Genomic DNA, 27,658 nt, shown 5'->3' with positions numbered 1-27,658 from the left:
CCGGAAAAAAGGTATCTTTCATTACCTCTTGAAAACCATCTGAGGAAAGATGTGGATTTTAATTAAAGCACTGCAAGAGGTAATGAAATAGGGATTGAGTTTTGTGCTTGGCTATGTAAATAATTGATGTAATCTGGGTAAGTCACAATCTCTCTAAGAAATGTATATAATGAAGTGAGAGGGTTGGACCAATTCATGGCTAAGATTCCTTTCAGCATTTGTTAAACTAAAGCAAACTTCGGAAGTCTACTCTAAATAGGACAGGTGTGTCCAGGCACCTACAGTATCCCAAGAAGACTGCTTTATCCTATCTTTACCTCCTGCAACACACAGAACCTCTAAGTACATTCTGAAAGTACATTAAAGTTTTCTGACTGCCAGAGAATCTCTGGCAGAAATCTGTGGAAACAGTTCACTGCAAAGGCATATCCTTATCGATTTGGGGAGGTAAGGATGGAGAAAGCATTTCTGGACAATTCTAACCTTTGCCCAAGGAGTAATTTCATGCTGACAAGTTTTTCTTAAGAAATTTCTTAATGATTTGGATGGTTAGACTAAGCTTGCATTCAGAAACAGATCATCTGGAGAGGTCTTAATAAAAGATTTCAAAGCTCAAAAACTTTTGGATTCTTTGTCAGTTAGATCACTTTGTCCACATTTTAAATAATATGTGACAAACCAATCACGATATAACAAGACAGTTTCAATAATGGATAATAATAATGACGTTAACATGGCTGAGAAAATCAACAGATCCTATATGATAGTCAAACGTTTGTAAGAAGAGTCTAGGTTTCTAATTATGCCACTCATTTCCCTCTAAATGGCTCTTAAGAAAAGAGACCCACCAGTTGTGGACCTTTTTGATAAAGCAAGGCCGGAAGCACTGAGTGTCTGGTTTCTTCTCTTTATCCCCACTCTTCACTGGCATCAGCTCCTTCCTCCCCTTTCACAGGGTAATGCTCTCTCAAAAGTATATAAAATAGGAAAACACATAGTTCAGAAAGCTTACTGCCATCTTAAATCAAAGCTCCAATGATCTAAAGAGGGATATGAAATGAGAAGAAAAGCAGAGAAGAGAGTTGGTATAAGCTAATGTTAACTATCCTGTTATTTATGTATGCACATGACACGACAGTAATAAAAGACTTTAAACCTGCTGATCATCTCGCAAATAAATCACTGATACACAGAACATCTGTGGGTATAGGGAAGGGAAAAGAATATGTCCAGTAGACTGACTCTAGCAATGTTCAGGAAACCCAAAGGCTTAGTTTTTGCACCCAGGGGCAAGCGCAGTGGCAGAGAAGCATGCTTGCATTCTTAAATATATAAATATATATATATATATATCCACAAGGAAAAAGAAAATAAAAATTAAACAAATTATATGTAAAACAAAACAAAACAAAAAACCAAACCAAACCAAAGAAACAGAAAAAAAAAGGCTGGCTTGTCAGGGAATGGGGTCGAGAAGGCCCCGGTGTGTGTACTTACATAGAGGTCAGCACCGTAAAATCCGTCCTGGTAAACCACACTGCAGAAAATCCACACAAAAACAAAAACAAAAAAACAAAAGAACAGAAACACATTCCGGTTATTGAGGACGGCAGCATGCACATGCGCTCTACACAGGCAGGTGATGTATGAATACATAACGGGGGCTGGGGGCCGCAGCGCGTGAGAGGACCGTGCAGGTGCACACGCACGTTATACAGCTCCAGGGCATGCGAGGAGGGGGAGGAGTGCAAAACTGGAATGGACACCTGGATACTTGGTCATTACAGGAAGATTACAACAATAAAAAGCATTCCCAGAGGGCCTAATAGAACTATCGGAAATCTGCTGGATGAGAAACATCAAGTTTTCATACTTGGGTTTTTTTTTTTTTTTTTTTTTTAAAAGCTTGCCCTAGGAGGAAATTTTTCTTTAAAGAGTTTCAAAATGACTGCATGTGTATGCGGTGGGGGGAGAGGCACGGAAAGAGGTATCTAACGTGAAAAATAAACGAACCCAAAGAATTCCATCAGGGCAGGACCTGTATGTAGAGTATGTTTCAAAATTATGTTTAGTATTTTGTTTTCAGTTTCCTAGAAGTATGTACATTTTTTTTTCTGATATCCATACATCACCTGCTTTTTTACCCTGCACATTAGACATGCGATAAGATTTGGCTGATCACACAAGCATGCAGAGTATTATTATTCAGCATTTTAAGAACCAATGCAACACCTCAGAAAAACAAGTCAATCAATTCTGACCAAAGTAAACAGAGAAATGTAATTAAAAAAAAAAACACAACCAAAAATACCCACAATGCATTGCTTTCACAAGCAGAGATAATGAGCTAAAGGTTAAGGTGATTGGTCCAAGGTCCAAGAATTGAAAGGTGCAGTGGGGATCCCAGATAGTAACAATATAATCCAGAGCGGGAAGGAGGAACTGGAAGATTTTAAGGGTTCTTTTTTGACCATAAACATATATTCATGGAACTCTGAAAAACAGAATTGATAACTGACGTTCTGGGCATGACTAAGGATCATCCTGTTTTATTTAAAAGGATAAAACTGGGAAAGTAGCTGATTAGGGATAGAAGGGTTTATTTTCCTGTTTAGAAAAATGAATTTGTATCAAACAAAATACATGGATTTTTTTTTTTTTAAATCCTGGGCAACACTAAACTATTATAATCATAGATTTCAAACCTTTTGAGGTATTTCTGTGCATATAGACTTCCCCCAAAACATTACTTTGGGACCAAAAGACATGAAACAGCAGTAGAGATACAAGATAAGACTTTCTTCTTCACATTTGTTAAATCAAGATTTGGATATTTTAAATGAGAAGATGTTTATTGTTTATTCAACTAAGCAAGCTGGAAATTTTCACCACTATCTTCTCTGTTGTAATAAACTAGTGAGGTCTTTAAATCATATTTTTTTACTTGAATATGAAATAATTTATTTTTTGCAGGTAGCTGGAAAGTTTCTGAATTCTATTTACAATGGTATTTTGTTGGGTTTACAGGATAGTATGGTCACACTTTGCAATGCCCCAAATATGCTGCGCCTTTGTATTACACAACAGGCAGATTGAATTCATCTGTGATGCTCATTTAGCTACTACGTTCTATCCATTTTCATAGTTTCCAACTGCAGTTAGAGATTGATATTAGAAAGTAATCTGCCTCTCAACTGCATTTTAGTAAAAAAGACACTTGTTCATAAGGAGAAGGCTGACCGAATGGAAAGCACTGAAGCCAAGTGGTGATTAATTAACCCTCAACTATTTCAGTAGGGGACACAGGCAAAGATGACAAACATCTCTTCGACAGAGAAGAGTGGTGGCATTAAAAACACGAATTAAGTTTACCCTAAGTTGCATCACTCACTGGGAATATTCACCTAAATTCTAGAAGAATTCTAATATTCCCTGTATCAAATGCCACAAGGAAGCTAGAACATAATGATTAATGATGAAATTAGTTTACTAAGCTGAAAAGCAATTTTAGGCCATTCCCCATATAATACTGGACTTATTCCTTGCCATCTTCCTTGTAAACCGGTGGTTTAGTTAATAAAAAAGAAAACATGGGAAATCAGTGTTCAATGTAATGCACAGAGATTGGTATGATTAGACATAAAGATAAAAATATCTTTGAGCGAACACAATCCTGACACAGACTTGGCAGAGAATGGGTTCTCAAGTTTGGCCAATATACTGAAATGAGCTACATCGAATAGGAACGAATCCAACCATTTTTATAAAGTAACTCAGGAAGATTACAAAATAAAAAAGTCCCATGTTTCTGGTAAGTGGTATCGCTTTGCCAGCATGACGGTAAACTCTCTTGGATTGAAATGGAAGGCGCTTCATGAACAATTTTCCTGGTGTGCAGAACTTCCAAAAGGTTTGTTTTTATATTTTACTTGAGTATTTCTTGATGAAATAATACTGCATCTTTATTCACTTCTTTAAAGAGATGTCAGAGGTTGAAGGTCAAAGGTCAAGTTGAGAGAAGAAAGAATAAAATTAAAAGCAAGTAATGGCAGAAGATGGAGATGATGGAATGTATGGGATTTAAACATCTATAAACTGCAAACAAAAGTTAATTTCTAAAGCAGTTACCTTCCGGCAGCTTTTGGAGCCTGTCCAGTTCAACATGCATACTTGTCTAATAAAAATGCTTTAATTCTGTGCAACGGAGGACCTCTAATGGCATGTCCATTTGGTCTATGAATGAATGCTAAGTTAGTATACCTCAAAGCCAATTCTGCTGTCAGAAAAGGACCTACAGAGGAGGCTCTTTCCCTTTGGGTTTTAACTAAGTAGCAGTGAACAGGCTCCTCTGCCACTGCATTTCTTCCTCTGAGAGAATATGGAAAAAACCCTGTCATAGGCAGAGAAAAGATGCAGAACACAAATGTCGCCTCTTTGAAGAAAGTCCTTAGTACAGCTAACTTATTGAAGTCCACTCTTCATAAAAAGATACATTTTAGGCTAACACTGAAAAACAACAAAAAACAAAACCTGCCACCTTCACTCCTCCCCCGTTCAAACAGCAAAGGATTGATTTGTTGCTATGGAATCATTCCACTGCGTGAGACACCCTCCATACAAAAATCAAAGGGTGAGGGATGCTCAGCTACATTAGTTGTTTTACCATCATTCAGAAGCCAACTGTAGTTTAATTCTTCCTACTTCTCCCTTTCTCCCTGGATTCAATTGGACTTGGTTCATCTTTGAATTAACCTCTTTTAATCCGTTTCCTACAAAGAAAGCAAATCCATTGTGGGTAGCTAGCTCTGCTGCTCACCACCCAGGCAGTGAAACCAAAAGGGAGGGCGATGTGGTAGCCTCAGCCCCAACACAGGGTGGTGATAAGGGGGTGAGCACAGCAGATGCGGTCTTGGACTACAGTCTTGAGCTCCTATTTTGGTTCTCTGCAGTAGTGTTAATCCATATTCGTGCGATGCTGAGTGAACTCCATGCCAACACACTGCTAGTCAACACAAGACCGTTCTGGCTGCTGTCTTAAGCCACTACCACGAGGGCTTAAGGTGGCCAAAATGAAGATTTATATAACGAATCGATATTGTGTTACATTCTGATGATGGTCTATTTTGGTTCTTGCCATCTAATCCATTAATTTACAAATATTCATAGAATCTCTACGATGTGGCACGGCAACGTTCCAGAAGTTGTGAGAGGGCCATGGTATTCTTTTCCGTCCAGCTGCTTATTTTGGAATCTCGTGCTTACCCTGGATAGGCGGGAATGGCTGTTGGAGGTACCGCTCGGACCGCACCGTATACCGTCCGCCCTCTGCCCCTCAGATGGGCTCCTCTGAAAGCGGCCGCCGTGGTGGCTGCAGTCGGGTAAGGGAAGCCAGGAACTAAAGGGAGACCCAAAATATGACAGAAATGTCAACTTGCATTCAACAGCAGGGGGTACAATCCCAACTTGCTTTGAACCAATTCCAGGAAAGGTGGAAAGATATGTACCCCACCTTTTCTGAGAAAAAAATGGAGAGACCCAATATGCAAGGCTAACGACGCACGCTCTGTTCATCACCCATCTTGAGTGAGGTTACTCTGCTCCTTCTCAATTCTGGCATTTACAATGCACGCTTGGTGAGAAACAGGTCAAGAAGCTCTGAGAACTACTGCCATAATAAGAGATGAGACTTCATTTCTGCGGGCAGTTTACATGGATTGATATAAACTCTTTAGCTGGCCAATTATTAGTCTTGTTTTCCCATGTTACTATGCACATATAATAATTATTCTTCGTAAGAACAGTCTTTTGTGTTTGTACATGGTGCCAATCTCCAAGGCACACAATAATCTTTAGACATTTCATTAGTCCACTTTATTCTTTTATCTAAAATGTTTTAATCCAGAAATGTAAGGGGAGAGGGAAACGACTTCTCCCCTGTAATCTTGTGGCCTTTAGGGAGGCAGGCAGTTTCTAAAGGTCTATTTTAAGTGTGCTATCCTTTGGAAAGCACACAGAAACATTTATTCCGTGTTCACTGAACTCTTTTTAATTATACCTTTTGCTGGAGCAAAATGGCTCAGGTCAGAATGACTTTAGAGGTATCAACAGAGCGGAGAATAATCATTAATACCGGACGTACTTCTAAATGATACTCTACTAGAGGGCCCAGAGCTGACTTGCAGAGAACATAATATATTCCACAAGTACCAACTCTTTGGTTTTCTTTAATATCAAGTGCAGACTAAAATGTTCTACACATGTCCTCAGCCCCCTCGACCTTTTCCAACTATTTATGCTTCGTGGCAATCTTAGTATCTGGTCAGAAAGATTCTAACACAGGTTAAGCAGGACAGGGCACTGTGACAGCATTAAACTCTCTCGAGAAGGCCTCCTCTTCAGTTACATATTATACTCGAGGAAGAAAAAAAAGACTAGCACACATCACTGTTTACTCACAACAGTCAAAATCCATGCCAGGCCGACATAGGCTACTTACTGATTAAAGGAATGTAAGTGTTAATACCCCCTCTTCCTGATAGGGGCACTGCTGCATCATTGCCTAGGGACACGTCTGCTTGAAAGCTGGATGCTGATTGCATTTAAAAAAAAATTAAAAAAATGCAAAAAGATTACAAAGAATAGTAAATTGAACAACAACAGATGTGTTACAGTTAACGTGCTCACAAATGGAAAAATTAACGAAATACTACCTGCATATAACTCAGGGCCATATACAGCTCCAACTACGGGGCTTAATTTCCAACCTGAAATGGGAAGAGAGGACAGTGAACATTTAAGATTACGTGAGGAACACGGGGAAAAGGGGTGATGAGGGCATGTGCAAGCTGGCTCCAGATACCCCTGGGCTTATCTCCACCCATCACCATCTTCTCTGTAAATGCCAGCTGGGAGGTCTGGGGGCGGGGCAGGCATTTCCACAGCTGAGCATCTTTAAGCAGGAGGAGCACAGTGAGGGAGGATAATGAGGAGCTGGACAGGGGTAAGTATGGGCGAAAACTGGAGGGAGAGAAAAACTGGGAGGGAAGTAGGAAGACGAGAAGGAATGAGAGAAGGACAAAGAAATATCAGAAATATAAATAAACCCTGGGCTCTGGCATGGTCTCTCTCATAGAACTGCTCAGAATGTATTATTTTTAGAAAAAGGAGAAAGGCAGAATATGTCATTCTACACCACACTGTGATGCATTTTCTTATACATTATCTTCACACTATTCGCTACTCTCGCTGCTTTATAAAGGTATCCTGTGAATTCAAGTTTGAGCTGATCTTTGGCTCTGTGTTCAATCATACCATGCCGATGCAAATCTGGGTAAGCCAAAATCCCCTTTCTTTGGGATTTACCATTGGAATTTGGTTGATTAACCTCAGGCAGGTGAACAAGAAGAGACACGCAGTAATAAAATTCAAGGTACATCCCCAACTTCATGCATGTCTTGGGATTTTACTGGTAATGCACATACTTAACCAGTCGTTTTAGCTGAAGGATACTAGACTGCTGTTGAACATCAGCCTAAGCATTTATAAACTTTAAGTATTCCCAGACATTAGGTTTGATGTCAACTTTATTTCTTCATTCCCCTTTTTTATATTTATAGGAATGTAGCAGGAGTTACAAAAGAAAAATGTACTACTGCCCACTGATAGTTAAGGAGAATTCCAGATGAAAACTTTAATCAATAGACATTTATAAGAATTTTACACATAAGTAAGCAAACATGCTCCATTATTTTTCTGAAAGAATGGCGACAGTATTCAAGAGAAAACTCATTCATTCTGAACCAATCCAATCCCCCATTCATTATTTTATGTGCTCATAGATGGTGAGCACATTATTTTACATAGAAGTTGAGCAAATATCTCGGTTCAAATCCTACTGGAGTTGTAAGAACACAATGTTCTGCAATGTCAGACAAATCAAGTGATTCTAACCAACGTAAACTAAACTGCTGGCTGAGAATTCACCAGAAGGCACCTAGCACACTCTTCTCAGAAGCTTTAACCACAAGCAACTATAGGTCTGTTAAGTTTGGCTCTGTTAGGCTTGAATATTAATTTAGAATAATATTCAAAAAATGACTTTTTTCCTTCCTACCAATGGCATTATTACTTAAGTATTCCCTTATGTAATAATATACATTTTAATAATGGTATATAATGGTATGCTGTCACTAATACTTGGAATAGGGGTGCCTGGGTGGCTCGGTTGTTAAGCATCTGCCTTCAGCTCAGGTCATGATCCCAGAGTCCTGGGATGGAGCCCTGTGTCGGGCTCTCTGCTCAGCAGGAAGCCTGCTTCTCCCTCTTCCCCTGCTTGTGTTCCTGCTCTCGCTTGCTCTCTGTCAAATAAATAAGATCTTAAAAAAAAAAAATACTTGGAATATGTTTAGTTTTGTACAATTTACAATGTATTTTGACCTTTACAAAACCCAAAGGGAGAATTAAGAAAGGTACCACAGCTGGGGCAAGTAAATACTGTACTTCTCTGGGCTTAATTTCCTAAATAATAAGCTAAGAGGGCTGGGTTTTGATGACTTCCACAGTGCCTTCAGGTGCTAAAATTCTGTGACTGCCAATTAATAGAGACAAAAACAGAATGAGGTTAAAAAAATTGGCCCAGGGGTGCCTCGGTGGCTCAGTTGGTTAAGTGACTGCCTTGGGCTCGGGTCACGATCTCCGAGTCCTGGGATCAAGCCCTGCATCAGGCTACCTGCTTGGCGGGAGGCCTGCTTCTCCCTCTCCCTGGCCCCGTCTCTCTGTCAAACAAACAAACAAATAAATAAAATCTTAAAAAAAAAAATTGGCCCAATGACACAGAGCAAAATGAAGAATCAAATCTAGAAGCAGAATTTCTGTCTTCTAAATTCCAGTCAGTAACTCTTTCTACGACACCATTCTCCCTGGATCTAAAGGAAATTTGACATACTTTGCTTCTCCTTCCTATTTTGTTTACATTGGGGTTATTATCAAAATTGCAAACTTTTTTTTTAAAGATTTTACTTATTTGTCAGAGAGCAAGCGAGCACAGGCAGGGAGAGCAACAGGAAGAGGGAGAAGCAGGCTCCCCACTGAGCAAGGAGCCGGATGTGGGACTCCCAGGGCCCTGGGATCATGACCCAAGCCGAAGGCACACGCTCAACCAACTGAGCCACTCAGGCATCCCAGAAAGTTGTTTTTGTGATGGTAGTGTAACAAAACAAAACAAAACAAAACAAAACAAAACAAAACAAACAAGAAGTAAAGGGGAGGGTGGTGGTATCACATGATATACCATTGATAAAATGGGTAGGGAAAATGTAAATTATGCTAATAAATGCAAATTATGCTGATTTATACCATCTGTTTGAAAAGGTGGCCTAAATGTATCTACTGAAGACATCACGGAATATACTGAGATACTTATATTTGAGTTAAGACATTACCTGCACAATCATACTCTAGCAGTAGATTCAAACTTTTAAAAGGCAGCAGAAAACATCCCATTCGATTCTAGATAAAATTTCATGCAGAACGCTAAAATGTATGACAGAGAAGGAGTTGCTGCAGGCCTCAAGACCCAGCCTGTGGGTTTCCTCCCCACCCCTCCCCCAAAGGCCCTGTAGAGCACAGCTGGCAAGACCACTGTTGCACTGCGGGTTCAAAGTCAGGTCTATCAATCAGATGACATGGGTCTAGACTAAACTGACAAATGATGTACAGGTTCTGCTTTTGTTAGGCAAAATATTCACAAGGTTTCTTTCTTAATGAGAAACATGTATGAAACCCACTCTATAACATGTAGTCCTGGGACAGAAGATGGAAAACACATGCACGCATGCGCACCATGGCTGTTCTCTCTCTAGAGCATACTTTTAACAGGAGAGCAGGGGTCAAGAATTATTCCACTCAAGCTCAGATGCGGGTAGGGATCAGCAGTAAAAGTGAGCATTGGTGGGCACGTATTACGGACAAGCCTATCATATCACAAAGAACAGTAGCAGCTAAAAATGAGGGTGCCTTAGTGGGACCCCACTGGGTTAACAGGTAACCTCAAATGACGTGTTTACACTCTGTGTATGATGAACTTTACTGAGGTCATTACAGCTTAGTAACTGAAAAACTAAGCTTAATTCTAAGAAACAAGTTAGCTGTAAAAAGACAAAACTGTAAAAATACTCTCCTAGTAAAGAAAATAGTTCAATGTAAATGAAACAAACTGCCATAGGACTGAAATCAAGAGATTCTTTGATGATTACCCAAAGTTCACATATTAATACAAGAATAAATGACACCCTTCTGAGGATGATCTGTCATCTCTTACCATTTGCATATGGTGTGACCATCTTCTTATTGGTCATTACACGCGCTGTAGCATTATTCACCTAAAAACATAAAGGAAACAGAAGGGGCAGGGAGAAAGTAGACCATATTAGGGAACATGAAGTTGCTCATCCGGTAACACAGCACACAGTTTAATAAAATGTAAATTTCAGAGAACATTGATTTTATATAATTAATATAGCAATATAAAATATTAATATATAGTATTTTAATTAAAGTGTTTATAAAATGAGGCTAACAAGAGTAAAATGCAGTTTCTTGGTCTCCAAATGGAAAACGTGGGCTAAAGGTATCAAAAGGAAAGATACATTTGCAAGTTCTTTGGTGATCTCTTAAACAGAGAAGTCTCTGCATTATGGAAAATATGGGAAAAAGTAAATTGGGAACAACTCTGCGCATGAACTTTGAAGTTCATTGATTAAACAGAGGCTTGCCATATGGGTCAGGGAATAGGTTTACAGGAAGATAAGAAAATAAATCTATGGATTTCACCTGTTCTAATGTTCAGCATTTTTGATGATTGTGTAAGATTTTACTGTTTGAGGAGTTAAAAAAATATCAAAACTTAGAATCCCATGTTGACCATCTTCAGGACCGGGCTGAATTTTCTAGAGTATGTGGTCTATCCACTTAAGAATAATGTTTTCAGAAGGCCTTTACATGAGGCACTTAACGGAAAAAGTAAAGCTTCGGTTTCTTTTGTTTTATGGTTCTCTCCACCCTCATTACAGAAGTGCAGAATTTAGAGCATTCTCAGTGCTAGGGTAAGTAGATGTTACAAAGATGGTGCTGATGACAAAAAGATGAATGGAGCCTCAAAGCCAGAAGACTGCAGCCCAGTGTCAGAACCAGCCTAAAGCTCTTGCAAGGAGGGTGCAGCATCACCATAGAACCTGGCTGTATATCGTGTGGTCAAGTCAGAGAACAGGCCAGCTTTTAAAAGAATTATAAAACACACCAAATATAAATGTCTTATTTTGCCTCTGGGGATTTACATTAAAGTTAAATTTGTATGGTTATAAATTTGTGTTATGGAAAGACCAATTTTAGGTGGAACTGGAACCAAAAAATGTCTTAATACGTCTTTTAGGATTGGCAGAGGAGAAATCTTCCTTTGTGAGGAAAAGAAACTCCATTTACTCTAGTTCGACCCACCAAATAATAGAAACATTTCACATTTAAAAAGAAAGAATGGGATACAACAATGATGAGACTGAGAGCATGCAGTTAAAACACACACACACAAATAAAAGAAAGAAAAAACAATCAGTTTTGGAAAGAGGGGAGAGTGAAGAGCGAGGTTCTCACAGACAAGGATTAGAATGGGGTCAGAGCTTACACTAGCCACTAGAGCAGAATGCACCCAAGCGCTAAAAGGAAAATGGCCAGAACCAGTCAGAAACCACCAGTCAGCAAGAGACCAATAGCCGCAGGAAACAGAGAGAAAGGGTAGGAGAGACAGAGGGAAAAGAATGGGGACAGAACTTGGGGAAAGAGAGCAAGAAGGCAGGGGAAAAGAAAAGAGGAAGTCAGGAGGGGTGCTGCGGGCAAGGAAAGAACAGTCAGAGCTACAGAGGTTTGGGGAAGGGGAAAGGAAGTAGGGGCAGGAAGTGCATTAATAAAACCAGCCAAACTTGGAGTTCAGTAACTCTGAGTAAGATGTGCAAGGGGAAAAAAATCACCATGATGTCAGTAATCAAACAGCTCAGACTGCTACAAACAATATGTACATCCAAAGTCCAGGCGGCATTACTCAAGAGCATTGAAAATAAAAGGGGGAAAGGAAAAGGAAGAGGAACAAGTCAAATCACATTTTGTAGTGTTAATGTGAGATGGCAGATGGACTTTTTCTTTCTTATTTAATTGTTTTGTAATTAACAATTGAAAAAGCTTCTTCTCTAGCGCTTTGTTTCACTTACCGCCAACGGGCACCATCGCCAGCATTGTGTATAGTTACCATGGAAAGAGTGAGTCAAGTGAAGGGCCCTAAATGCTAAACCATCGGAAAGGGAGGGAAAAAGCAAAATATGCAGACATCTTACTCAAAATGGTGGCTTTTATAGTTCATACTTTTAAAAACTGGGAAAGGGGAAAGGAGCCAGTTAACCTTCACTGCGTTCTTCAAAAGGGTTGGCGAACACCACGTGGCTGCCGTGAACACAGTCACAGCACATTTGCCAGGCAGCCGTCAAACCCCTGGTCTGAGGATTTTATCCATTAACTGGAGAAATTCTTGATATTAAATATACTTAAAAACTCCACGAGTTGTGGGTTCTTTCTTCCCTCCCCACCATCTCAGCAGGCTTGTACTCCTTGCTTATCACACGCACATGGAGGCGAACTGGCCGCCCGAGAGAGAGAGGATATTGGCTGGCTCCTTGATTAATTACAGGACACAATGTCACAAATTGGATAGTTTTTAGACATTTATAAAGTTAGTTTTATTTTGGCCTGATCACAGGTATTCATATGGAGTCTCGCAAACTGAAGCAAAGGAAAAAAATCAAAAGAGCAGAAGGATGAACATTTTGGAGGAAAAAAGTAAATGAGAAACATATATACATGTACACGCACACGAGTAAATCAAAATGAAACCCCCCCAGCAACCAAAAAATGGGGAAAGGAGGACAGAAGTGTTACTTTTACACATTTTAGTGCAAGAAGGTGAATGACACAGACACACACACATATGCGTGTGTGCACACACACACACACAAGACAGGGCTCCAAATGTGAAATAAGTGAGGGAATACACAAAAAGAGAAATAAAAATATAAACCAGAAATTGAATTATTGAAGACATGCACCTCGATTTTACGGCCCTCTACCACGGTGCCGTGTAATTTCTCCCTGGCCCTGTCTGCATCAGCACTATTCTCGAAAGTTACGAACCCGAATCCCTGCATGCAGCGGGAGAAGGGGGGAAAACATGCACATCGTTATATTGAAATATTGATCTCTTGGTAAACAGAGAAAAAATATCACAGTATGAAACTGACATCAGCATCGACTCAGCAATACTCTCTCAAAGTCATATTTTTGGTCCATGCATATTTGGTAAAGGGAAATTAAATCCAATAACAGAATACAGAACTGTAGTAGTAGTAATAATAATAATAACAATAATAGCAACAACAATAATAATGATAATGTAATTAACAACAAGAACAATAATAAAATAAAACATAAAGCATGTGAGGCCAGACCAAAATTAAAGTACAGAGCTACTCGGGTCAAACTCTTCCACCAAGAATCTGAACATTTCTTTTAGATGTTCTTTCTCTTTCAATTCATGCTGTTAATTTACATGTCCCTTTATGTAATGCTAAAAATACTTAATTAAATCCATCATTCCCCAGTAACTTCCACATGAAGCCTTCCCTTTAGGAGTAATCACTGTATAATGGGGTTTTTAGGAGATACAATTTTAGCTCCACTCTGCCTGTTTGCTTGTATCACCATAATTCTTCTGGGAACAGAATAATTTAAAACATAGCCTCGATCTACAATTCTCTAGGTACTGGGTGCAGAAGAAGAAGAGCACCATGTTCATCTAAGCTAATGAAAATATCACTAAGTAGTGGCCAATTATGCCTTTTCTTCAATGAATTTTAAACCAGACTGGCACTCAGAGCAAAAATAGGTTCAGATGAATTCCAGAAAATAGCTTATCCAAATGTGCCTAGATTACACATTTGTTGAAGCCTACATCTGCTACTAAATGTATTAGTAATTTTCCATGTAAAGGGAAAGAAGGAATAATCAAAAGGCAGTGCGAATGAGATGGGTTAGTGACATCAGTTGTATACTGTTCAACAGGAAAAGAACACCATAAAACAGCGATACAGTGCTCCTCTGAGTTAGAATTAATTTATTTGTGCACTGTACACAAATAAGTTGTATGGAGCTTCAATTCACTAAGTGGATAAAGCAGGAACGAGGGAGTTAACCCACTTACTCCTATATTCACATTTATCTGAAAAGACTGTCTTGGTCACAATCATACCATCAATGCCAAAAGCAGCAGGATTTACTATATATTTATATGACTATTTCATCAAGCATTGTATCAGTTTCATCCTAGGTGCTTTGTCCTTCTCTTTCTACTTTGCAACTGTAACATTTTCTCAAGCTATTTACAAGTGTAGAGTAGTAAATTCTTAGGATTTTCTGGGAAAGACCTATTTCTCAATAGCTGCATTGTCCCTCTAGCATTCTTTGAACATTCCACTGTAGGATAACCTGGAACCCTTTGTTATTTTTATTGAAGTTCTGCTCTGCTGCCTTCCATGAGTCCTTCCATATATATATAAAACATGTTCTTAACTGAGATGGTCAATAGTGTGCATTGCTCAATAAGATTTTAGAAAAGCAATTCCATCATTTTGAAGGATCTTATTACCTTGCATTCTACAACCATGCATTCTCCATTCTACAACCATGACTATATGGTTGAGTGGCGATCCATGGAGGATCCCAATGGATTATCTCTACCTGTAATCTGGGTATCACCACAAATACCTTAGAAAGTGCAATGCTAAGCTGACAGAAAATTCTTAATGTATGCTGCTTGAGGTGGACTACTACAGGTAATTTTAGTTAATATTTTCTTTAAAAATATATGTTGAAAATATCAAACATTTTCAGAAACAAATTTTGATACCAACATGTTACAGACACATCGACAACTTGAGGTATATGATCTCAAGTTACTAATTAATGACATCGTTTGTTTGTCATCTACACTAGCCATCTGCTGAAGACAGTAAACCAGCTCTCCAATCCTGGAGAATCCTCCAATAGAAAAGTTAAATGAACCTTTCAGGAAAGGTCACAGGTAGAGATGAGTTTTTATATCACACTGTAGAAGTATTATAAACTGTATTTCAGCTGATTCTCACAGCCTCATACTTATATGCCTTGGGTTAAATTAATAAACAGTAAGTTAGTAGCTGGATAACAGATGATGTGGAGACTAATACCAGAGGTTTTTAGTACTGGCATTAGGACTATCTAGATCTACACACCCATACACTCACATACTTGTTTGTCTTTTAAATACAACCATGGGGTACAGAAAGGATAAATCTGTTATTTTCACTTTTAAGACGAAGAAAGTAAATCAAACTGACGTTAAACACCCAAGCACCAACAAGGCCTTCTTCCTTCCAGGTGGCTTCTTTCTACAGCTAATGGTGAGAAAATTAGAAATTAAGCTTTGAAACCTAAGTTCAGTATTCTATTAACTAAACTGCATTCATCCTAAAATCCTTCTAGTTTTCTTTTTCAAATCTAATTGCTAAATGTGTTCTGTGAGCCTCCGCTCTGTAATGGGCTGACAAGGGCATCTGTGACGTAGTAACTGCAGCCAAAAGAATTCAGGGTGGTATCATAAGCACTGACATTTTACAGCCAGCAGAAGTGCTTGTATTCCAAAGGAAATGCTAATCAAGACACCAAAGATACAAAATGAAGCAATCTTCACCTAGGGTAAAGGATGAAGAAGGTCTTGCTGATACTTTGGGACTTCCTGATGAGACAGAAGTAAGGAGATTTCCTTCTTTCTTTTGAAGATAACTAGACTTCGTGGCAGGCCGAATAACGGCCCCTCAAAGTTGTCCACATCCTAATCCCTGGAACCTGTGAATGTTACTACCTTACCTGGCAAAAGAGATTTTGCAGATGTGATTAAATTAATGATCTTGAGATAGGGAGATTATCCTGGATTATCCAGGTGAGCCCAATGTAATCACAAGGCTGCTTATAAGTTAAAGAGGGAAACGGGAGAGTCCAAATCAAAGTGCACCAGCCCGAGAAAGACTGAACTGGCCATTTTTGGCTTTGAAGATGGAAGGGGGTTATAGGTCAAAGAATGTGGGCCGCCTCTAGACGCTGGAAAAGGCAAGGACGGGATTATCCCTTAGAGCCATCTGAAAGAATGCAGCCCTGAAACACTTTGGTTTTAGCTTGGTGAGACCCATTTTGGACTTCTGACCTCCAGAACTGTATGATAATAAATCTGTATTTTTGAGCCACCAACTTGGAAGATAATTTGTTCAGAAACAATAGGAAATTAACATATATCTCTCAGAAGTCTGTGATTAGAAAGGTGAGAAGTCTAGCCAGCATTTTTAGACTACTGTTCTTTAATACTTTCCTCTTGTGTTGAAACTTTAGCTTTTCCATCAACTTAACTACAATTTGGTTTCAAGAATATTAACTCAAGGGTGCCTGGGTGGCTCATTTGGTTAAGCTACTGCCTTTGGCTCAGGTCATGATCCGTGGTCCTGGGATCGAGTCCCACATCGGGCTCCCCCTGCTCTGTGGGGAGCCTGCTTCTCCCTCTCCCTGCCACTCCCCCTGCTTGTGCTCTATGTCAAATAAATAAAATTAAAAAAAAAAGATTAAATAAAACTTGAAAAAAAGTTTAATGTACCATTCCTTCAATAAAATTTAGCATTTCTGAAAATGTGCCAGGAACTGAGCTGAGGATATTCAGATTATCCAGGCTTAAAAAGTTACTAACAGGAAAATAATGCTTACATGAAATTATGTTTTTAATGTCCCTTCATTCTTGGAAATCTAATTTGCATTAAGTTTGGTCATTTGGATCTCTTGCTTTGAAAAGAAAAATTTAATAAAGTTATGTCTAAACTTAACACTTTTTCCTTAGAAGAGCTTCCCCCAAAATGATTACATAATATATCAGTCAGGAAAACAAAATAACCAGTTGGAAGAGCTACAAAGTCAAAGACTGAATCTCAAATTCTTAAGAAGAGTAAACATTTCAGGTATTTAAGAAGATAAAAAAGAGATAAAAAAAAGTAAACTTTTCTTTTTTAATAAAAAAACCCGATGTTGATATGTTTGTCTATACCAGTGCTGTCTGACAGAAATAAAACACAAGCCATATATATAATTTTAAACATTCTACTAGCCACATTAAAAAAGTAAAAATATATTAAAGTAATTTCAATAATGTATTTTATTTAAAATAAAATATATGCAACATACTATCATTTCAACATGGCATCAATATAAAAAACATTAATGAGATATTCCTTTTTTCTGCTAAGTCTTTGAAATCATGTGTATTTTATACTGAAAGCACATCTGAATTTAGACTTGCCACATTTCAAGTGCTCAACGCTGACACTGTATTGGACAATGCAGGTCTCTATGCTTTATACTATAACCTACAGCTCTCAGTTCCCAAACTCCTCTGTGTTACCAGTGTTCCCTTAGTGATTTACCCCTATCTTAGCTGCCTTGTGAAAACTGAGGAATGGTGTGTCTATCGGGATTATGGTTGTGGTCAAAATTTCTACTGAGTGTGACAAACATTTTATCACCTGTCTTGACATTCATTTATCATCAAGGGCCTATAGGAACCGAATAACTGCCATCTTTTTAGTCTGGCCTCAGACTGCAATAAATAACAAGCAATAGGATGAACATTGTAAAAATATTCTTAAATTTGTATAATCTTTGAGTTTTTCCATCTCAGAAGAATGAGAAAGAAAATTTACCATGTAACTTTTAAGGGAGAAATCAAAAGCAGATGTTCTCCTGGGTATGGCCGGAACATAGAAATTAAAAAATAAAGAAAAGAAAAAGAAAACTAAAACCCATAAGATGATAACAAAGAAAATAAACTAAGCCCTTTGGAAACACATGCACTGTTAATTCAGTTTTAAGTATAATGAAAAACATTTCAACTCAGCATTATCTATCAAATTTTACTGAAAAGCAAAGGCCTAGTTAGTGCAATTTCAAAGATAGTCTTTTGACAATATTTTGAAAGAAATAAATAATTTCCCTTTGCATGAAATCAAAATCCAGGGAAACAGGCAAGAAATTATAGCACATTACTTGTGTCTGAGGATGGGATTAGAGGCTTTATTTTCCCTAACTCCAGCCTAAACTGAAGTCTAACCCAAATTCAGATCCCCATCATTCCAGATATCCACCTGTGAGAAGTAATGAGAACACATGAGCTAAAAACTTGCTAGAAATCTCAATAATGGTTGCTGCGATCTGGTCTGTGGTCCTTTAGTGAACTTAACAGTTGGCACTGTTTGAAGATGTGAAGAGCTCCTACACATTCAGTATTTATGATACATGTCCCTTCGAGCAACAACCACACCAGAAGTAGGTTGACAAAGCTTTATGGAAAACATAAACATTAGAATGTGTACATCTTTACTTAATAAGATAATTATATGTGATAATGATCACAAACAAATTGTTATGGGGCTGGGTGATAGTGTACAGAATGGTGGAAAGTCTGAATAAGTCAGTCAGAGAAAGACATACTGTATGATTTCACCCATATGTGGAATTTAAGGAATAAAACAGATGAGCAAAAGGGAAAAAGAGAGAGAGAGAGAGGGGCAAATAAAAAAACAGAGACTTAACTACAGAGAACAAACTGATGGTTACCAGAGGGGAGGTGGGTGGGGGATGGGTGAAACAGGTGATGGGGGTTCAGGAGTGTACTTGTGATGAGCACCAGGTGATATATGGAGTGTTGAATCACTATATGGTACACCTGAAACTAATACTACACTGCACGTTAACCAATTGGAATTTAAGTAAAACTTAAAATTTTGAAAAGCAATGAGTTCTCAGTCACTAAAAGTATCTAGCAGAGAATGCAAAGTCAAGTTGAACTAGGTAACCATTATTTAGAGTTCTGTTTAAGATTCTATGTGAGAAAAAAGACTGGAAGGAAATACAGGAGATTATTAGTGAATATGTTCTTTTAATCAACTATTTGGTCTGGACATTAAAAATAACGTTTTTCTTTTTTAAAGATTTTATTTATTTATTTATTTATTTGAGAGAGAGAGAATGAGAGAGATAGAGAGCATGAGAGGGAAGAGGGTCAGAGGGAGAAGCAGACTCCCCGCCGAGCAGGGAGCCTGATGTGGGACTCGATCCCGGGACTCCAGGATCATGACCTGAGCCGAAGGCAGTTGCTTAACCAACTGAGCCACCCAGGCGCCCCAAAAAATCACGTTTTTCTAATTGTTTTGAAAAGGGTGCTTTTTAAAAGTTGTTATTCACAGAATCTATAAGGAGGGGGCAATACAATTTATCGTTCAAACTGGAGTACTTTGAGGGAGGAAGGGGACACCAATAATCATGCTAAGACAATGGCTACAGACTGGGACTATTTTGGATAAACCAGGACATATGGTCACTCTGCCAATATATTATCTTTCTATTGTTTATAGTAATACTTTGTTGTGACTGGTGATATCTGGGGAATCAATAAAGTTATACATAACAATATAATCATTTCTAGATTCTATTTGAGTATATTACTTCCATTTCTTGGCAGGGGTAGCATTTTTCATCATACGTCCTAATTGAACATTTTCAAAAGGATAGTCTACCTTTGTTTTAGTTAATCATAGAAAATTAAATGACTGACTTTATGCTTTTACAAAGGAGTATGGAGTAAAAAAAAAAAAGATTTTTAAAAAATCACACGAAATAATCTAAGTATATATTTTTGCTTGGGTATGAATGTAAATGATATACATTCATTCCATAATCTAGGAAAATCAAATCTAGAATATGAAGGTCAAAGACAAAAAAAGGAAGATACTCAACAACAACTTTTTCAGGCAAGCTGAGAAAGCAGAATGCCGACAAGCCGGGGGTTGGGGGGGGATGGGGACGGGCAAGGGAGCACAACAGTGTTCATCTATGTTTTTAAGTGGGTATGTTCTAAAACCGTACGCTGACAGTCTCATTATAAAAAAGAAGACATGGTAAAGAGTTGCTTTTTGTTTTGGAGTCATGTAGTTATTTAACTGTTTCACTGATAATTGTTTTACATGTAAGCATCACTTATCTCGGAATTATTTTGTGACTCGTTTTTCCATTACTGCTTCAAAAAAATTCAATAAAGCTAATTCTAAAGAGAACAATAGGACCACTTAGGTCTCCTTATCTCTGGTTCCTTTCAAGACATGTTGTAATTTTATAGTCAACGATAAACATAAAAGAAATGAGAAAATAAACTTAATTTACAAAAAGAAAAGTACTCTTTAATTTATGTGAGGTGGATCCCAGAAGAGGTACCCAGGTTTTGACTCCAAAATAAACCTCTGTTAGCAAGTCTCCAGAACAGTTTCGGGGGAACCCATTCCAAGAAAGAACTTTAGAGACAGTTAAGAAGGACAAAGGATGAAGACAGATTTTGTATCAGTCCTTGAAGGCAGATCCAGGCCATTCTGAATTCTGTGCTTTGTTTTAAGAACAATGGCCAATGAGTACAGTCTGTCTATTCTTTAGCAGCCCCAAAGAGAAAGGGGCAGTGTGGATACAGCATTTTACTGAGAGGAGCAGCACAGGCTTTTAGATTCCCCAAAAAGAAAAGGAAGGCGTGTGTCATTTAACCATGAAAATTACAGGGAGAAGCAATCGAATCAGGTAAATTAAACAATTTTTGGTAGTAGGCAAATCTTTGAAGTCAATGAAAGAAGCCTTAAGAAAGATCAATTTCCTTTGCTTCACAAGAATTCAATCCAATTATTTTCTTGGTAAGGAGCAAGGTCCCATTGCCAGATGAAACCATACTGGGCTTCGGGTTGTTGGTCTAGTTAACAACTTAAGTGCCTACACTTAAAACTAAAAACGTTTAAACTATGACTTTGGATAAACAGTGTAGCAAAGAATTGTCACATGATATGTTCATGCACTTCTCATCTCTAAACCACTGTTATTTTTCCACCTTGGATCTAAAAAGGTCACAAAAGATAAAAGCAAAGGGCCAGAAATCCACTGTGAAGAAACTACAAGCATAAATAGTTTTACTGGTTACAGGCTGAGCAGATTTCACTTTAAAAATACTTACCAAGTTAAGTGCTGGAGAAAGTTCTGTATAGGCATATTAATCTTTTTTGTTTAACTGAAAACTGGAAGCTTAGAGTATAATTACCTCTTTAATAATTAACAAAGAATTATTATAATCAGAATTAAACACTATCAGTGCATTCTATAAAGGAAGGGAATAATAATCAGGAGCGTTAGAACAGTACATACATTTGTGTCAGTTTAGATGGGGCAGGAGGTGTATATATAACTCTGTAGATATATGCTATTAATTCCCAGGGCATGGTGAATTTGGAGTAGGAAACTGAAGAGGTTTAAGTATTATCTCATTTATTCGCTTTACTTAGCTTTTCTCAAATTATATTCTTAGAGATTTAATCATAGCCAAGGGCTATTTCAAAGTTCAGGAGAGATGACCAAATGAAAAATTAACTCAAAAACTGTTCTAACCTAAAAAATGTAAGTAGAAGAAAACAGAGCAAGGAAATATTTCCAAGCTTGACCACAGCTGATTGTGTCTGTGGGGGGTATTTCATTTGTCGAGGAAGAAGAAAACTGTCAAATGAAACTTCTCGAAATTCAGTTCATTAAATATTTTTTCACATCACTGTAAGACTTCATCATTCCCTGACTCCTAAAATCACTGCTGCTTATTTTAGTGTATAGAAATTCTCAATCATATAGATTGGGAATTTAAAATAGTAAATTATTAGGGGGAAATAAGTTTTAATTAGAATGTTCAGGTCTCATACAGAACACATTTAGAAGAGAGTACATATACCGAATCGTGCAGTGTTACTACATTTATTCTGATGCAAAAAAACCCCAACTCACTATTTGTAACTGAAGGGATTCTACATCTTACCTCTCTGGGTAGAACTCAAAGGAGGAAATCAGCTTACAGTGAATTCCCGAGTCACTACTCCCTGTATTATGCCTTGTCAAATTTATTCAAAAGAGAGAGCAAGTCTACTGAAGAAGTGAAATATTAAATTTGTTCCAAGTATGTCATTTCAAGTCTGATTTTTAAAAAGCTGAATTGTTCTCTTAGAATTCACAATAGAATTCTCATAGAATTTCACTTGAGTCCTCTCTTTCCCTTTACAGTAAGCATGTGAGGGTAATTTCAGTCCCCTCAAGGGCCGGGGTCTCCTGCCCCGACCCCCCCTTGTCCTCTCCATCCTCACACTTCTGCTTTTACCCCCACGCCTTCACTCCCCCAGCTGAACGATTAGGCTGAAGTCTGGCCATGTGGTAGCTTATTTTTAGAGATAATCTGATCCAAGCCAGGTAAGTCGGGATACTTTTTGCAGGCTTGAAAAACAGCTTTAAGTTTTCTGATTATTTAACTATTTAAAACAAAACTAAAAAGAAACCAGGCACACTTAATACTGAGATGGAGCTTACCTTAGAGCCACGTTCATTAAAGATTATTTCTACATCTAGGATTTTGCCAAACTGCTGCAGAGACAAAAATAAAAACATTTATTCATGGTCAGCTTTTTAACCACATACTTTATTTTCTCCTGAAAAAGGAAGAGTTGTTTTTTTTTTTTTTCCAACTGCTTATTCAACTTCCATGTTTCTACTTGTTGGTAGGTCCCAACACCAGTTTCTGGTTTTCCCTCATCAATGAGATGATAGTTTCTCCTTTTTTCACTCCTTTTTCAATTCACCCACTCATGCATTATCCACCTCTGTATGGTAGAAGCTGTTCTCAGAAGATATTCACAGTGTCACCCTCCTGCATATTTCTTCATGGACAAGAACTGGTGGTTTCCTAACTATGTGTTTAATGTTTTAAATGTCTCAGTTTTTTTTCCTCATTTATAATTTTAATCGAAGCACTACTATTCATTTTTTTCTTAACTCTTTCTTATAAGCATCAAATTTTAATAGCTAAGTCAATTTTGGGGGAAAGAAACACAATCAAAGAACTTCCCTCCAGAACAAAACAATGATGTTCATTCCTCCAAACAACCAAATTCGAAGTCTACCAAAACAAAAACAAAAAGCCCATGCACTCACACACAAAAGTAACAAAAATCACATTCTAGGGGTTCAGTGCATTTGGCAGCCTTCGCTGTGCTGTCTAATCATCCTTCAGCTGACTTTCAAAAAAATTAACACCCTAGCGCATCAAAATATACATTTTCCATTTGCTTTGTTTAAATTAAAAATAATAATTAAAAAAAGAAAACTTGAAAGAAATCACAATCAATTGCCTGACTCATTTCGATGTCATGTACAGCATATGAAGGTCAGGAAGGCTATTTGCAGCACACATGATTAGGAGAAATAGGTCTTCAAGGCTTAGCTTTCTTCCAAACAGTGTAAAATACCCACAATTCCAAGTATGAAGGAACACAGACGATCTCCTTTGAGAATCCCACTGGACAATAGAGGCGCCTGAGCTGTTCTTCATAGAGCGACAAGGCTTCTGTCAAATTGACACAGTTACCCTGTGTAAAGTATTCCCATCTTGTTTTCAGTACTTTCACTGAGAGGTCAAGAATCAGTCTGAGAAGCTCCCATGTGGAATCTTCTTCTGGAGATGTGGAGACTGGAACGGCTGTCAAATCATTAATCACATGATCAAACTCTCTCCCTTCTTTGGCGTACCTCTTCAGTACTGGAATACAGTCTTCTATCAGAACCTGATAGCAGTCTCCTTTAAGACTGTCTAAAAGGTTGCCCCATGTTTTTCGCATTATTTCTTACATCCATCAATCACCATTTGGTCAATGTCTACCATAGTGACCATCTTTGGTTTCAGTTTGACTATTTCACATAATATGCCCCCGTCTCTACCCCTAAGAATCAGCATGTCTTTGCCACTGTAGTCTTCTTTTCCACTGCCCATGATGGCCTGGGTATATGCCAAATCACTCTCTGCCAGATTAAAGTCCCCACTAAGGATCAGAATATTTCCAAATTGCTTCGAGTGTAGAATTTTAATGTTCTGATAAGGTGAATCTTCATCATACACCACTTCATCGATGTCATACTCAACCAGGCGACCATCAGCAGTGGGTCAGTATCTGTCAAGAGCTCCTCCTCGAATTATGGGTGGTAATCACTTCACCCGCACAGTACTGTCCTGACTCAATTCTTTCATTCTTTCTTCTACTTTGTTCAAAAGACTGTCAACTTCTTGGCCTTGTGAATCACCATCATAACTCTGAAGATCCAGCAACACCAATCCATGTGGGTAAATTCTCAAACTGGCAAAGCTGCCGTTTTTGTTGATGTAAGTCGCTAGATAACCGTGGTCTTGCCAGTTGTGCACCGACTCTGTCATCCCTTGCTCCTGGAAAATGGACTGGAGGCCTTTTAGAACGGTCTCGCCATCAGCTTTGGCGCCGAGCTTGAAGTCGAGCGTGCTGTACCGTGCTGCTGCCATAGTGAGGTGAGGCCCTGTGCCATGCCTGGGGGAGGCGGCTGCGGGAGACTGGGGGGCTGCACGGCGTGTCGGGCTGCCTTAAATGTCTCAGTTTTTAAGAAGCAAATCCTAAGGAGAAAGATACACTACTGAAGGCTGTTTTCCTTTTCCTTCTTTAATTTATAAAAGTAAACCATATTCACTGTAAAAGTCAGGAAATATAGATAAATAAAAAGGAAAAGAGGAAACAGAAAATGAAGATCCTCTGCACACCCACCATCTTACCATTCTGGTACACAGCCTTCTCCGCAAACGCAGGCATATATTGTTAAGGACATATTTCCAAGTATTACTTCTTTTTTTTTTTTTAACTTAATATGCTATAAACAGCTTTCCAAGTCAATAAATACATATCTCTGTTCTCATTTCTACAGACTACATCCTATTTTCCATCGTATTAAACATTCACGGACATTATACATGATTTCATTTATTTGCCAATTTAATATTTCAGCAATGAACACCATCAAGAACATTTTAAGTAGTAACTTTGTTTTATAATTAAATATTTTAACATTTGGGAAATAAACTAAAAACACCAAGCCTAAATAACTGTATTGGTAGGCAGCTTAATAGCTGACTGGAGGGGCATACTTAAAACACAGTGGTTATTTTGAGGAGGCATGTAGAAGGGGTCAAACCAACCTATATGATTCAATGCTTGGATGAAACGAACTGAAGGGATGTGCAGGAAATCTCCTGGGATCTTTTTGGCCCTTCCAAAAAGATCTTTCCCTCTGAGTACTGGCCTCATAGACCCAAATTATCTCTTTCACTTGGATTTTAAATCAGAATTTGGGAAACATGAAGACACTAAAAAATGAAAAGAGCAAGACAAATCATGCTTTCTCACTGGGCCGAATCATTAGTATCTTTTTCAGAAAACATGTACTAAGAGCCCATATTTTCTAGAGTAAGACTTCTGGGCTTGATTCCAGTTTCATCATTTAACAGAACATTAGGAAATTAAAGGAGAGAGGAAAATGTCTTATTTTAGGTAGGAGGGGATTTAATTTTATTTCTATGCCTATCCAAACAACTAAGATTGGAATGGTGTTTTAGAGTTTTCGTTTTACATTTTCTAATGTGTCCTTATACCGTCCTACTGGGGTAAGGATTGCCTTCCTTTAATGGTTAAGGAAAATGAGGCAGAAGGAAGCCATCCGTCAAGTTTACACAGCTAATAAAATGAAGCATGGAATCCTTGCTCTTTCCCACTGCTGATGTCCTTCCAAGGGATAGGTACTAACCATGCAGAAGACAGAGCAACCCTACCAGGTGTCCCCTGCAAGGAACATTTTATTTTCTTTCTTGCATTTAGCAGCCTTATAGGAAGGGCATAATACATTTCAAAAATCACTGATAACTGGCCTAGGCAGATCTTCAATGGACACAACTTTTCTGACCTGAGAGAAAACACACTTCTGGCAGATGAGAATATACTCCATTTTCACTGATCTCCAGAGATTAGGATTCCATATCATCTCTGATAATTCAGTAGAGAACCTAATAACTCATACTCCTGGGAAATTTCTTCTTAAATATAATATCAATTCTTTAAGCTGCCCTTTATATTTTCTGTTGTTTTCTCTTCTGGAGAGATGAACAGTTGGCTACCGTTTTCTGTGTAAAGGCTCTTTAAGTACTTCAAGAACATTATTAAATCTCAGTGCTGGCCTTGGCTTCGGTACACAAAATACTCCAGGTACTCAGCTGTTAGTGACAAAACTTTGCCTCAGGGTCTTGTCATCACGAAGCGGCCACGACCAGGACTTCAAGCAGGGCGCCTGCTTTCCTGACAAAGCACCATGCAGCAACAGCAACAAAGTTTTTTTAAACCATGATCTCTTGTTCCTAGTTCAAGTTAAGAGTTTGCTCAAATGAAATCTGGCAACAACACATAAGCCCAGAAAAAAGGTACGACTTCCAGCAATCACTCACTTTCCAATAACTTAAATCTTTGCTGTTACACTGTTTCCATGACGGTGATTTCGGGAGGAAGTGGAAGCCGGAAGAACACATCAGAGGTAGCAAACTAACCACGTCCACCGGGTTTTAGATATTGGTCTTGCAGAGTTACAAGCAGGAAAGTAAAAATGAAACACAGGTACTATCTGCTTCACAGACATTAGGTCACTGAACTTGTAACACTCTGAAAAGTAAGGATTACTACCTTTGTCCTGATTTGAGTACTGAAAGGCTCACGTCCCAAGAGACCCCTCGGTCCCAGGCAAACCAGATTGCATAGTCACCTTGTTATGTGAGAACCTGCAAGGCCCATGTCTAGAATGACAGGAATGACGGTGCTAGGTGACAGAAGTTCCTGAAGATTGATGAAAACACTGATTTATCTTAGGCTCTCTCTCAATCTATGTGCAGTCTTATCCTAAAGTCCTAATGACTTATTAAAATACATCGGGTTTAAATTGTTGGGATTAAATTACATTTTCACTGTAAAACCCACAAAAGGACTCCAGAGACTTACCCCAAACATCTGTCGGAGGTCGGGGTCCCGGAAGCGAAAGGGAATATTAGAGACATGCAGCCGTTTAGGGGTGGATTTGCTCTCTGAGTTCTCACTACTTTGTGTCTGTGACTGCTGGCCATCTGTCTGCGCTCCCCCTTCCGTCTGCTGAGCAAAGAAACAGACAACATTGAGCAAAAAATAAATATGATTACTTCACAAGAATTATGTAAAATAATTAAAGCCCCGCCCCCCCATTTTCACACAGTTCTCAAAAGCATCTTTAAGCAAAAATTAGAGTTGCCCTTCAAAGGGAAAAAAACAAAACCAAAAATGTTACCTGTGTTCAAACTGCTATCATTTACAAAGAAAGTTTAGGCCTTTTGAATATTTACAGTACGTTAGTGAAATGGAAGAAAACAAAAATACTAAGTGATCTGCCTAAGACCACGTGGAGATCCATTAGGTATGAAAGATATAAAAATGGAAGACATAAAAATTGTACCATTATTCTTAGATTCTTAGTCGAGTTTTCCATTTCTGAGATCTTTCTATTTTGAAAATGA

The 27,658-nt window shown here is 38.3% G+C and overlaps 1 protein-coding gene and 1 pseudogene across 15 annotated transcripts in view; both read right to left on the bottom strand.

Annotated features, from left to right (window-relative positions):
* The window catches only part of RBFOX2 (RNA binding fox-1 homolog 2), a 281,003-nt gene that overhangs the window by 14,954 nt on the left and 238,391 nt on the right, over nucleotides 1-27,658 (bottom strand). For 4 of the 15 annotated variants that reach the window (XM_027591858.2, XM_027591865.2, XM_027591871.2 and 1 more), the window contains 7 exons: nucleotides 27,114-27,260; nucleotides 22,594-22,647; nucleotides 13,146-13,238; nucleotides 10,319-10,379; nucleotides 6,711-6,764; nucleotides 6,497-6,589; nucleotides 5,263-5,407 (listed from right to left, as the gene is read on the bottom strand). In XM_027591858.2, the coding sequence (XP_027447659.1) occupies nucleotides 5,263-5,407; nucleotides 6,497-6,589; nucleotides 6,711-6,764; nucleotides 10,319-10,379; nucleotides 13,146-13,238; nucleotides 22,594-22,647; nucleotides 27,114-27,260 (647 nt within the window). Of the gene's footprint in view, nucleotides 1-1,497; nucleotides 1,538-4,663; nucleotides 4,770-5,262; nucleotides 5,408-6,496; nucleotides 6,590-6,710; nucleotides 6,765-10,318; nucleotides 10,380-13,145; nucleotides 13,239-22,593; nucleotides 22,648-27,113; nucleotides 27,261-27,658 lie in introns of all 15 variants that reach the window. The other 11 variants (XR_003519656.2, XM_027591867.2, XM_027591859.2 and 8 more) reach the window with 9 other exon arrangements.
* On the bottom strand, nucleotides 23,493-24,658 carry LOC113921369 (annotated as a pseudogene).

This window comes from Zalophus californianus, chromosome 9 (assembly GCF_009762305.2).
Source record: "Zalophus californianus isolate mZalCal1 chromosome 9, mZalCal1.pri.v2, whole genome shotgun sequence".
Lineage (NCBI taxonomy): Eukaryota > Metazoa > Chordata > Mammalia > Carnivora > Otariidae > Zalophus > Zalophus californianus.
This window is presented reverse-complemented; position numbering and strand designations above follow the sequence as displayed.